The 13,404-nt window shown below is 41.0% G+C and overlaps 1 protein-coding gene across 1 annotated transcript; it reads right to left on the bottom strand.

Annotated features, from left to right (window-relative positions):
* Window positions 1-1,320: 1,320 nt before the first annotated feature.
* aspscr1 (ASPSCR1 tether for SLC2A4, UBX domain containing) lies at window positions 1,321-12,502 on the bottom strand. The gene is made up of 17 exons (XM_058091544.2): window positions 12,390-12,502; window positions 12,145-12,200; window positions 11,800-11,914; window positions 10,957-11,057; window positions 7,860-7,917; window positions 7,712-7,785; window positions 7,161-7,623; window positions 6,949-7,008; window positions 6,471-6,610; window positions 5,161-5,242; window positions 5,020-5,086; window positions 4,793-4,855; window positions 4,431-4,483; window positions 3,932-3,983; window positions 3,775-3,844; window positions 3,127-3,320; window positions 1,321-1,529 (listed from the first exon to the last, which is right to left on the bottom strand). The coding sequence occupies exons 1-17, from the start codon at window positions 12,477-12,479 to the stop codon at window positions 1,519-1,521; spliced, it is 1,749 nt and encodes a 582-aa protein (XP_057947527.2). The 5' UTR covers window positions 12,480-12,502; the 3' UTR covers window positions 1,321-1,518.
* Between the last annotated feature and the right edge of the window lie 902 nt (window positions 12,503-13,404).

The raw sequence follows: 13,404 nt of genomic DNA, 5'->3' as shown, positions 1-13,404 counted from the left end.
TTCAGGTGCTTTTTGGCAAATTCCAGATGGGCTGCCATGTTCCTTTTACTAAGGAGTGGCTTTCGTCTGGCCACTCTACCATACAGGCCTGATTGGTGGATTGCTGCAGAGATGGTTATCCTTCTGGAAGGCTCTCCTCTCTCCACAGAGGAACGCTGGAGCTCTGACAGAGTGACCATCGGGGCCTTGGTCACCTCCCTGACTAAGGCCCTTCTTCCCCGATCGCTCAGTTTAGAAGGCCGGCCAGCTCTAGGAAGAGTCCTGGTGGTTCCAAACGTCTTCCATTTACGAATAATGGAGGCCACTGTGCTCATTGGGACCTTCAAAGCAGCAGAAATTTTTCTGTATCCTTCCCCAGATTTGTGCCTCAAGACAATCCTGTCTCGCAGGTCTACAGACAGTTCTTTTGACTTCACCTTATATAGACAGGTGTGTGCCTTTCCAAATCATGTCCAATCAACTGAATTTACTGCAGGTGGACTCCAATTAAGCTGTAGAAAGATCTCAAGGATGATCAGTGGAAAAAAAATGCACCTGAGCTCAATTTTGAGCTTCATGGCAAAGGCTGTGAATACTTATGTAAATGTGATTTCTTAGTTTTCTATTTTTAATAAATTAAAAAAAGTCAAAAAAAAACTTTTTCACATTGTCATAATGGAGTATTTTGTGTAGAATTTTGAGGTAAGAGATTAAATTAATACAGTTTGGAATGAGGCTGTAACATGACAAAATGTGGAAAAAGTGAAGCGCTGTGAATACTTTCCGGCTGCACTGTAGACAAGTACAGACCTCATGAGTTCATAAATAATTCCTGCACAAGTCAAGGTTTTCTTGCTTTGGAAGCCCAAAAAGTAAGAAAACCAACTTTTTTGGGCTGAATAAGTCTCATCTAATGATTTTTTCTTCTTGTGCTGAGGCCCATTCCATCACTACATGACGCACTCCTTGCATAACCACCTGCTTTTATACTTTTCGTCCACAAGTCCACAGATAAATTGTGACACCACTCATTTGTCCGCGTTTTATCAAGATGAAATGACCAAGCCTCCCACGTCCTTAAAGCTAGTCACTATCGTCTATAGTTGCCTGCTTGTTAAGCCCTTTTTGTGATTATGGGCTTTATAAATAAACTTGACGCCTCCGGTGCACCACACTTGTATCTAGCACAGTCAAACGTTCCACCTCTAATTACCACATAAAGGCCAACAGGGGGCAGCACATCCAGCCCAGCTCGGGAAGTAGTAAGTGGTCATTGAAGTCCTAAGCTGCATGGAAGTGTGGGGAAGAACACTAACAAATGTCACTTTTGAGAGGTCCAAATTCACATTGGTGAATCAGCAATTTTATTGAAGTCACTTTGAAGCCGTGTCACTTTGAAACCCCCACACATCAGCAGTCTTCTGTCAGATTGCCAATGAAATCTAACTTCTTCACTCAGCGAGTCTTTACCTCACACAGTCCAACGTGGCAGCCATCTTCCACGCCGAGTCCTGGTCTGCACATGTTGGGTGGCCCGTCTTATTTCTTACCTGTACACAGATGCCAGTCCATCCAAATGAGAACAGGAACTCCTTAGCTTCATGTTTTTAGCAACCAATGCAACATTTAATCATGTCATATACAGTGGAAGCCCTTTTAAGTCCACATCCCTCAGATTGGCTTATCCATGTCGACATAGCGTTTACTATTTACGAGTGAGTTTGTTCAAAAACATAAGAAGAATGTGCAATAATGAAAGATTTTTTCAACCTATGTATGCAAGTATGTTGCGACAATGATGAAGTTATCAATACATTATGTCTTATTTTCTTTTATTATAGTGGATATTCATAGTTGGCTATCGGTGAGAAATTTTTGGTGTTTATTTGGTTTAGATAAAAAAATGTATTTTGTTTAGACAAAATGGCCCTTTTTCCCATACCTTGTATTGCATATTGGAGCATTTGTCTGATCCAGTAGCATGACAGTAAAAGAAGCATAATCTGTGTTTTCACCGGTATCTGTTGATATTGGTACCGATAATGAAGTGCTGAACAATACTACAATACAGACAGTGGCAATACAATAATCTCTCGCAATTAATTGGTTCCAAACCAGACCGTGATAAGTGAATATCCACAAAGAAGGATTCCTAATTTATAAATAGAATATTTTTGTAGTTAGACCATAAAAAACTTGTTTATGACTTTCTAAATTCAGTTTATAACATGATTAGCGCCCTTTAGACACTAAGTAATACCCCTATAGTTACCTTTACACTCGTATTACTCAATATAGACTCACACATGGTAGCTTTGGGAGCAGTAGTAGCTGCTCCTTCTGTACAGAACATCCTGAGGTGGCTAGAGAGTGGACAATACTACACATTATCGTTTTTTAAATGTCTGATGTTTGTATTTTACTTCATTTAGCCATTGTTATGCTTAATATAGGTATATTTTTGACAAAAAATACCACATCATAGCATGATTTATTAATTTATAGATTTTTGAATAACCATAACAACAATGAAAATTTGAAATTTGAAGGCCAGGGACGACTGTATATTGGAAAGTATATCAGAAAATAAGCAACTATCAAATAGAGATAGTCGAGTATTGACCGAGTTGTTCACAACTCGTGAGTTTTTTACTGAAACAGGAATGGCGGGCATTGTCTCTGTTAGTTCATTCACTAATTTCAACATGGAAACCAGCTAACATGGTATGAATTGAACTGTTACTCTAACTGCATTGTATGTATGTATGTAAAGTATTAAGCCTGTGGAAAAATCAACAGATCTGCCACTTGCCTCTTTGGAGGGCTTGTGCCAATTCCGCAGCAGGAAACACACGCTAGCCATTATGTTTTGACCCGTTGAACCCCAATGACAGAAGCACCTCTCGAGTGACGTTGGGAACACAGAGGTAGTTGGACTGTAAGGAGTATAGTCTGTGGACCACTTAATATGTGCTTCCAATCCTGTCTGCATTTCCCTATTACATGTATTATCATTCAGTGTAGCGATGCCATAGTTTGCAGTCGGACTGGCTTCAAAAAAGCGCTGCTAAGCATGCGGAGTGTTGACAAACGCAGAATCTAAAAGCTGCATCGAAGTACGTGTGAGTGTGTGTGTCCCACCCTCACCTGGAAGCTTTAGCCACTTGGGCACCTTGCCCACATCAGATCTGCTGGTCTTAGCAGCCTGGGGGATGTTTGCGGACAGGTTTTCACCGCCCTCTGTGGATGCACTGGTGTCAAGAGATGGCTGGAGAGAAGCAGGCATCGCGTCTGCAGTGGCCGAAGAGCCGGGGGAATGTTCTGCTGACTGGAGCATGCAGCTGGGATGTGGAGAAAACAAAGTTGACACACAGAAGAAGCTGAACGATATGCTTAAATATGCCATTTTTGACTAATAATAGGCTGGTCATATGCAAAATTGGAAACGCAAAGTGGCAATGGGTGACTATACTGAAAACCTCTACAGACACTTTTTGTTAAAATAATGTTTGTGGCAAAAAAAAATGACTTAAAGCTTATTTTGTGCTGGCACAGTGTTATTTTGGCCTTACCTCTACGTATATGACAGGCCAAATGTTTGGACACACACAACCTCATGATCCTAACCCCATTAGTAAGGCAAGAAATACTTATTTTATTAAATGAAAAAGCCAAACATAAAGCAATACACAAGTGTATCTTTTCTTGATGCTTGCTTATTGAGGTCCGTTTTGCTCCATTACTGGATTGCACCAGAAACCATCCACTGAACACAGTGCACGTGTGCAGGCATACCTTGCAATGGATTCATTTGCTTGTAAAGCCGAGACAGAAGAGCTGAGGAGTTCCTTCTTTAAGTAGAAGTCTATGAAGTCAGCACAGACGAGTGGCAAATGAATGGGAAGGACATTAAATACATCAACATAGGCAAGGAAATAAAAGCAGTAGAAACCTGTCTTCACGTCACAGCCGAAGTACACCAGAGCCCCAGGAAACAGGTCGGCCTGGTCACAACACATCAAGAAATGATCCCACAATCAAAACATATTTGTCACATCAGGGAATTACAGCAAATACCACCAACAAAATGAAGTCTATCCCTGCTGTGGAGCCTTATGAAGTCAGTGCGGCAAGGCCACAAAGGTAACCAATGAAATGGTAAACTACAGATGCAATTTGAGGGACGGAAGCTGCTAAATTAGGTCCTTCACCAACCATGGAAGGTAGGAAGGCATTAATTTCTTGTCACTCATTTGCTTCAAGTCTGCCCATTGGTGTGTGTGTGTGGATATCAAAGCAAGGCTAGAATTAACCCCACATACGAGTTTGGGAAAAATCAAGTCCAGTTAGGGAGGGAGTGTGTGAAGTGTTTCAGAGTTCAGACTGATGCTGATGCTTGAAAATAATCCTATAATATTAATCCTATGATCCTCAATGTTGCACTTCCTTACCTGGAAAAGTGTGACACCGAGATCATCCAGAATTTTTTTTGGAGGGGTGATGACTGGAAAGAAGTTGAAATGAAATTATAGACTGGAGTCTTGAAGGGAACATGACTGATTAGATTGTATTCAACAAAATGTGTTTGTATTATATATTGCATGCACAGTATTTATCAAAACAACAACTGGGTGACCAATTTGATTATGACCAATTTATTATGAATACATTCACTTTAAACTTTTAACTAATTCAATCCCAACCATTTCTGAAAAGACAACCTCTTTAGACAACAATAGATAGATCTCTTCAGATTTATAAAAGACAAATGCACAATTTTCACACACTGGGAAACATGTTTGATTGTACTTACACAAGTAAAAAGTGAGCTGTGGATCGTCCAAGTGGCTCCTTACAAAATGCATCACAGCCCCAACTGGATTTAAAATATAAAAAAATACAAATGAAAGTGCTAATTTTGTTAAAAGATGAACTTTTGCGCCGATATTTACAGCTTCACATATTTGATGTATGCTTCAGTCATCGTCATGGTCGAGGGGCCACCAATAACTTTTAGTATTGAAAGGCAGTGACACAAACCTGTCTCAAGGGGGCGGAAGAAGCCCTGGAGAACGTGTCCATCTGGAAACTGGACCCTCAGGACCACCTGGACGCAGAGCAGAAGCGGACTTGAGCGGATGCGTCTCAAAACAGGACTGAGTGCGCGTCACATATACTGACTTTGGGGTATCTGTCCATCTTCTCTTTCATCAGAGTTTCTCGAAGACTTTTAGTCATCAGGGGTGCCTCCTCCAACAATTTCCTGGACAAGAAAAGTGATGAAGAGTAATGCGGATATACAGTAAATCATATGAGTGGGACGAAATAAAGGAGAAGACTCATTCTTCCAATAGGGAAAACAGTGAGCTTTTGATGCAAGTTGAACATTTTTATAGAGGGAATGGGGAAAAAGGGTAAGTGCAAAGGTCAGACATTTCTTGTAGTTCCTCATCTCAGGAGGGATTCTGGTCAGACAGCCATCCCCAAAGCAGAATGTACATACATCCATGTTTGACAGTAGGGATGCTGCTGTTGGACTAAGTCACCATTTCTCAGCCTCCAAACACGTCCAGTCCTCAGTCCAGAGTCCACATCCTCGCCAGTCTTGTGTGAGTCATTCAGGTGTGTGTGGGGCAGGGTTGGGTGGAGGCCTTGGGCACTGCAGGATATCAATCCATCACAGCAAAGTGTCTGACTGATGCTCTTCTAGCCAATTGTGCCCCCAACGCCCTTGACATCATGAAAGTAGCTCATCCTTTGTCATTCTGGGCTGCTCTCTTTCTCACCAAACTTCTGGACATTGAGCTGAGCTCTTTGGTCTTGCCCATGGTGGTGTAGAGAATGTGAAGGATTCGAAGAGTTTGTGTGACAGTCTTTTATCCACATAATGAGTTAATGAGGTTAATATTGTTAAGACAAAATTCCTCTTGTAGGGAAAAAAGATCATTTAGTGGGTTGGTTGAAGAGAATTTAATTATTAGTTTAAAATAAATACAAACAATAATATATACCGTATTTTCCGGTCATACTGCAAGTCATACTTTTTTTTTTTTTATAAGTTGGCTGTTCCTGCGACTTCTACTCCAGAGCGACTTACAAATGAAAAAAACTGTTTATGTTACATCAACAGTAGACACCTTTTCTGTTCATGTTTATTTTTGGTGTAGCTGAATAACATTGTGTTAGCATATCTTACACCTATTCAGCCTGTTCTCTATTATTTTATTGTTAGAACTTGACTTCCAAGAGGACGTAATGTCTGTTTTGGTCAAGTAGTTGGTCAAATAAATTACCCGCAAAAAATGCGACTTATACCGCAGTGCAACTTACGTATGTTTTTTTCTACCTAATTATGCATTTTTGGCCTTGTGCGACTTATGCTGCGGAGCGACTTACGAGGTCCAGAAAATACGGTATGTTCATTATATATATTCATATAACAATAATGAAATGTAGATTTTAATTTTGACTGTTTTTACACTCCCACTAACCTTTCGCTCTTCAGCTGGGCAAAGCGCTTCCGTACATCATCCACCGTCACTTCAAAAAACTCATCCGGCAACTCGACGTCTTCTTTTGCGTGACGGGACAGAGATTCCATATGGTAGACGAGGGGCTCTCTCTCCACCGGCTGAAGCATGAGAGTAAGGAGGAAGACATGATTTCTGATGCAAAACATGACGTGATTTCATACAGGACGATATCGGCGGGGACATCATGGCACGAGGGATGGGCGAGCCGGGAGTTATGTGCATGTTCGGAGTTCTGGCTGTTCCAACGTGTCAGGCTGAGTGTGTGTGCGCAGCACTGCTCGTGTTGACACAGATAAGTTCGCTGATTTTGCCGTAGTTGCATAGTAAATTATACACTACTGTGGTATCGGAATTCTATCAGGATTGGATCAGAAGTGGACAGCCTCTATTTTCTTGTCAAATATTACAGGATGATATTATAATTATTATTTTTTACCTCTAAGAACTTCGCTGCTTCATCAATGTCCTCATTTGAATTGTTGGCAGTGGGTCTGTGCTGCAGAGGGGGAAAGAAGCAGGATTTCTGATGAGAAATTTGAGGAACATATCCCCTTTTTGAGATAACTAACACATGGGTCAAGTATGACATGCAAACATCCTCATCATGGTGAAAGTGGCATCATTTTGTTAGGAAACCTTCTGTCGCACCGTGGTGGCTGAACTGTGGGAAGGCTTGGATTTCTTGGCTTTGGGTGATTCTACTGCAGATGTCAGAGATGAAGATGATACAGAAGAGGAGGGTCTGACTGCACTTCCTCCTGGACCGCCAAGGCGCTGACCGCCACCAGAAAAAGGAATGAATGGCTGGGAGATTAAGCTTGATGGTCCTGCTTCCTGGCCATCATGCTCCGGCACTCCTCTTCCAACTGGTTGAGCTACATCTTGGACTTTGGCTACACTGTCCTGTTGAACTGGGAGTGTGCTCATGGCAGAAACGTGAGCGGGAGCAGGAACAATTTCCTTGTGTTTATGTTTTGCATCGGATGCTGAGCTTTGTGAAAGTGATGGAGCAGGCTGAGTGGCTGAGCTAGCTGGGTATTCATCAGTGGCGGCTTGAGTTGTATCCATGCTATCTTCCTCTTCTATGGCTTTGTTCTTTTTGAACAAAAACCTGAAGAGAGTATTGTATCATTTAGCATGGACTGAGATTTTTAACACAACATACAAACAGGTAGTGATGGTTATTTGTCTACAATTACCTGACAATGGCACTTCCTCCAGTGAGGCCCAATGATTTCAGAGTGGCCTTCTTGAGGGCCTCTTCCCCACACACCTATGGACACACGCACATCTACATGCATTGACACTGCAAAACCTTATGTTGCTGTCAGTTAGAGTACAGCATACCTCATCTCGCATGTAAACACACACGGGGGTGGAACCAGCCTGGGACAGCTCTGACACACTAGTAGGGAATGAAAGGGAATGAACGTAGAGCAATGTCATGGAGATATTACCGTGGAACCTTGGTTAGAGTCATTCATTCGTTCCAGAAGGTCTGACTCAAACCAAAACGGACTCCAAAGCAAATATTACATGCAGAAAATAATGTGAAAAACTGGACATTATTTTGGACGCTAATCAACCGGCTTAACGCAAGCAAAGGCAAAATTTTATGTTAGCCGGGGCAGATGTTAACCAAGCTACAGTGCATCCGGAAAGTATTCACAGCGCTTCACTTTTTCCACATTTTGTCATGTTACAGCCTTATTCCAAATTGTATTAATTTAATCTGTCACCTCAAAATACTCCATTATGACAATGTGAAAAAAAAATTTTTGACATTTTTTTAATTTATTAAAAATAGAAAACTAAGAAATCACATTTACATAAGTATTCACAGCCTTTGCCATGAAGCTCAAAATTGAGCTCAGGTGCATCTTTTTTCCACTGATCATCCTTGAGATCTTTCTACAGCTTAATTGGAGTCCACCTGCAGTAAATTCAGTTGATTGGACATGATTTGGAAATATAATAACTGTCTATATAAGGTCCCACAGTTGACTGTGCATGTCAGAACACAAACACCAAGCATGAAGTCAAAAGAACTGTCTGTAGACCTGCGAGACAGGATTGTCTTGAGGCACAAATCTGGGGAAGGATACAGAAAAATATGGAATTTGGAATTTGCCAAAAAGCACCTGAATGACTCTCAGACCATGAGAAACAAAATTCTCTGGTCTGATGAGACAAAGATTGAACTCTTTGGTGTGAATGCCAGGCGCCATGTTTGGAGGAAACCAGGCACTGCTCATCACCAGGCCAATACCATCCCTACAGTGAAGCATGGTGGTGGCAGCATCATGCTGTGGGGATGTTTTTCAGCAGCAGGAACTGGCAGACTAGTCAGGATAGAAGGAAAATGAATGCAGCAATATACATATAGAGATATCCTGGATGAAAACCTGCTCCAGAGCGCTCTTGACCTCAGGCTGGGGCGAAGGTTCATTTTTCAGCAGGACAACGACCCGAAGCACACAACCAAGATCTCAAAAGATTGGCTTCAGCACCACTCCGTGAATGTCCTGGAGTGGCCCAGCCAGAGTCCAGACTTGAATCCGATCGAACATCTCTGGAGAGATCTGAAAATGGCTGTGCACAGACGTCTCCCATCCAACCTGATGGAGCTTGAGACTTATTGCAATGAAGAATGGGCAAAACTGCCTAAAGATAGGTGTGCTAAACTTGTGGGATCATATTCAAAAAGATTTGAGGCTGTATTTGCTGCCAAAGGTGGATCAACAAAGTATTAAGCAAAGGCTGTGAATACTTATGTAAATGTGATTTTTTTGTTTTCTATTTTTAATAAATTCAAAACATGTCAAAAAAAAACTTTTTTCACATTGTCATAATGGAGTATTTTGTGTAGAATTTTGAGGTAAAAGATTAAATTAATACAATTTGGAATGAGGCTGTAACATGACAAAATATAGAAAAAGTGAAGCGCTGTGAATACTTTCCGGATGCACTGTATGACTATAGGCCAGGGGTCGGGAACCTTTTTGGCTAAGAGAGCCATGAAGGCCAGATATTTTAAAATGTGTATCTGTGAGAGCCATATAAATTTTTTTAAACATTGAATGCAATAAAATGTGTGCATTTTTATGTAAGACCAACAGTTTTAGATATAATGGGCTCTAATTGTGTAGACCAGGCACACTACCGCACGCCAATGGGGTGTGGCCAGCACACTTTCATGAGCAGCGCAGTGTCTAATAATAAATCAAATACTTGTTGCCATTAATACAACTTCTGCTGCTGCATAATTTTGCACCATACTCAGTATATTTCATTCTTTTGGCCATCTTTGCCAGAAGGCTTGGTTCTGCAGCTTTAGCTAGGTGACTATTTGACTAAAGGAGAAAAGTTTATATTTACATGTTGACATCTCAATGACCGAGGTAGACTACCGCATTACCCAGTAATAATCGAGTTTTGGTGTTTGACCTGGAAAATATCAGGAAAGATGGATATGGTCGGCCGTATTGCAGTAGAAAATAGATGGACGAATTAAAATGCATAAAAAAGTTGTTGATTTTTAATATTATTTTTGTAATTTCTGTGATGTTTACTTTAAAATGTTAGCAAAAATACATTTTTATTGTGGTAAGAAATGCTTGAGAGCCAGATACAGTCATCAAAAGAGCCCTACCTGGCTCCCGAGCCATAGGTTCCCTACCTCTGCTATAGGCCCTTCCAGACAGCCAAAATTGTTAACACAACACGTTTTTATAGTTTTACAAGCAGAAAACTATTGCATTTAATGCATATAAATGTACATATCAGGTTAATTTTATCTTCACTGAAGCTGTGGTTGTTGCCAAAGACAAGATGCGGCAGCGAAATCAACACGGGCACCACAGTCGTTATTTTTTGAATTCAATAGTGTCTCTCATGTCTCTGCTTTTCTTTTGGTCACGGCTGCAAAATAACCTCAAATGGAGCCAGAATAACTCCCAGCAAAACACAACAATGGTGTCCGTGTTGGTGTCTCGCTGCCACATCGTGTCTCTGGCAACAATCAGGTCTTCAGTGAAGGTAAAAGTAGGTTCATTTAGCCCTTTCATTTGTCATGTATATGCATTTAGAATTGTTTGATGCTGTGATTGTAAAACTAACCGAGGTTCACACTGTGTTTGACAATAATAAAGTGCTCTCCCTACATACATAAGTACCTGGAATCATGTGTAAGCCAAGAAACCCTGATAAAGGGGAGTGTTTAAATAATATTTCTAACAGAACCAGGACGTTTGTTGACCTGTTCATGGCTCACATTCATTTGTCAATTTGATCATTCTGCTCTTAATTAGAGAACAGCAAGTTGTGTAAAAAGTACTGAAATATTCAACAGTTTAAAAACATTCACAAGTTTAGAAAATGTCAAACTGCTTTCACCACAAACACACACCATATTTTGATCATGTTAGCATATGCACACACACACCTGATTTGAGGAAAATGTGTCAGCAGTTCCCAAAGACTCTGACCACCAGAAAAACAACCCTGGAGACGAGAGCCGTCCTCCATCTGCAGCGCGATTCGCACCTGATAAACGTAAAAATCACATGCTTATTGCAGTTTTCCCTTTAGAAAACAATGTAATTTTACGTTGTTAGATCATAAAAGAAAATATAAACAAGCCAGCTGTGCCAAAGGATCACTGGAGATCCATTGCCCGTAAAGGCTGCAGCACCCAGATCAACAAGTAGCTAATGGTTAACCTTTGCAATGACTGCCACCGGGGGGCGCCTCAAAGTGGTTCAACATCGGCTAGTCCAGTGGTTTTCACTTATTTTGTCATGCCCCCAAGAGGGAAGAAATGTGTTAAAATATGGAAAACATTTAATAGAGACAAACAAAAATAATAAAGTTGCAATTTTAGGACATTTAGTTTGGGTAAGAGATGTAATATTACGATAATAAATCAAAAATATTGTAAAGTAAGTAAAGACATAAGTCGGGGGCCCAGGGTTGGCCATACAGTCAGTTGGCCCTGCATGGGACGGTCCACCTTATGAATTGGTGAGTCTTCAGTACATTTTGCACTGTGTGTGTGTGCCTAGGCTGGTGAAAAACACTCCCCGGGAAGTAATGTCCCCATTTCTCAGTGCATATTTCTAGTGAGGTACTGTCTGCCTAAAAGCAGACGAAAAGGCAAGGCATTTGGCGACAAGAGTATAGGACAGTATGTAGACAACAACAGCTGCCTGCACTCCTAGAATCTGCATGCAAGTCTGAATCAGGTATGAGCAGTGATACAGACAGGTGGTCACGACTTAGTTTTTACCTGACTATCAGGTAGGGTCTGGTTCCTTGTACTTGGCACCATTTCCAGCTTGGCATTATTGGGCAAGTTAGCAAACCTCCACTGCAGCGTCAGGTCAAGAACAGTCCTCTGAAACCTGTTGAACGAGCACAGAAGTCTTTATATATAGTATCATATACACACCGCCATGCAAACCTACTGATAAATGATGTGCAGGTTGACATTAAATAAAATGTAACTGTGGCTGGACCCCCAATGTAGTTAACTTCTTCGTTAATAATTTGGCATAAAGGGGAAGTTGACGACATACATTAGACGTTCCAAAACACAGGTTGTCATTTCCAACTTTATAAACACGTTACTCACTTCAAGCCGTAATTGTCCGGGTTGAATTCATGCTTTCTGCATACCTCTTCCAGCACCTAAGGAAACAAGATGAACTTAACATAACTTATTATTCTTATATATCAACGCACACAATCTGATCTGTCACTGGCTAGCTACAATTAGCCAGACAAGCTAACGGAGAGAAAATTTGCTCCGTTTCGGAAGAAAATTCAGAGAAAACATCAGCCTCGGAAACGGTGAAATATTCTTTCCAGTCATGTTACCTGCAATAACGGTGTGTTCGGAAGCACTTTAACTGTCTGTCGTCTTCCATTTGGAGTCAGCACCGTCACAGCTGTACCGCTGGCGGCCATTGCTGGGATGACGTCACGATGTTTATTTGAATCACCTTTATTGACATTGTGTGCGCAACAAACAAACAAAAAAACGGTATTCAGTCCTATCACTTGTTATTACACGTTATAATGACTCTAGTGTCACCTTTTGAGTTTTGAAGTTGTGAAGCTTTCACAAAGGAGGAAAGTATGATGCCAAACTTCAGCATCAATCACAACTAACTTGCCAGATGTAAAGTGGGCCCATACATGGTTTGAGTGGTCAATGTTGTGTATATGCTTTTATACAGCAAAATAAGAAAAGCGTACCTTAAAGCTTTTCAACTTTCCAGCAATTCTAACCACACACAGGGAACTTTTTTACTCACTTGACAGGAACATTTGTCATCACCAGTAATAGATACAAGGCAGTGTTGTGCTGAGGACTCAATTGATTAATTCTATTTGTCATTTTGTAAACAGGCTAAAACAACACATATTGATATGTTGTACTGTATATATGCACTGTATACCAGAGGTCATTGTTTTACTACATTCCGTGTTACAATGTTTCCAGCTTAAGAACACCCCCCCCCCCCCCCATTATGTTGCCTGGCAACTTCATCAAGCTTGCCGTTGCTCGTACATGTAGAACACACACACACACACACTCCCTGGACTGATCCAAGCTTGAGCCAGTTAGATGCAGATACACATCACACTCTGATCCACGTAGGTAGGAGTAATGTCCCTGCATAAATACTATAACAAGGAAGGCACATGCTAGTTCGAGACCTTCTGGCTTCCTGCTGTTAGCCTCCCATTTACTGTGTTTGTTGTAAACTTAAGAAAGTGTTTGAAACAGAGCGGGAAATGGACAATTTGGAGTCGCCAATTAACCTAGCATACATGTTTTTAGAATGTGGGAGGAGCACCCGCAGAAAATTCAATCATTCAAAAAGTT

The sequence above is a fragment of the Doryrhamphus excisus genome, linkage group LG9 (assembly GCF_037039965.1).
Source record: "Doryrhamphus excisus strain RoL-2023G ecotype Guam linkage group LG9, RoL_Dexc_Guam_v1.1, whole genome shotgun sequence".
In the NCBI taxonomy this organism is placed as follows: Eukaryota; Metazoa; Chordata; class Actinopteri; order Syngnathiformes; family Syngnathidae; genus Doryrhamphus; species Doryrhamphus excisus.
This window is presented reverse-complemented; position numbering and strand designations above follow the sequence as displayed.

Excerpts from the sequence above, each read along its gene's own strand:
- aspscr1 (XM_058091544.2), bottom strand. The coding sequence starts at position 12,479 with ATGGCCGCCAGCGGTACAGCTGTGACGGTGCTGACTCCAAATGGAAGA. Across the intron at positions 7,918-10,956 it reads ACACATTTTCCTCAAATCAG|TGTGTCAGAGCTGTCCCAGG; the intron begins GTGTGTGTGTGC and ends ATTCCCTACTAG. Across the intron at positions 5,087-5,160 it reads AGATGGACAGATACCCCAAA|GTGGTCCTGAGGGTCCAGTT; the intron begins GTCAGTATATGT and ends CTCTGCGTCCAG.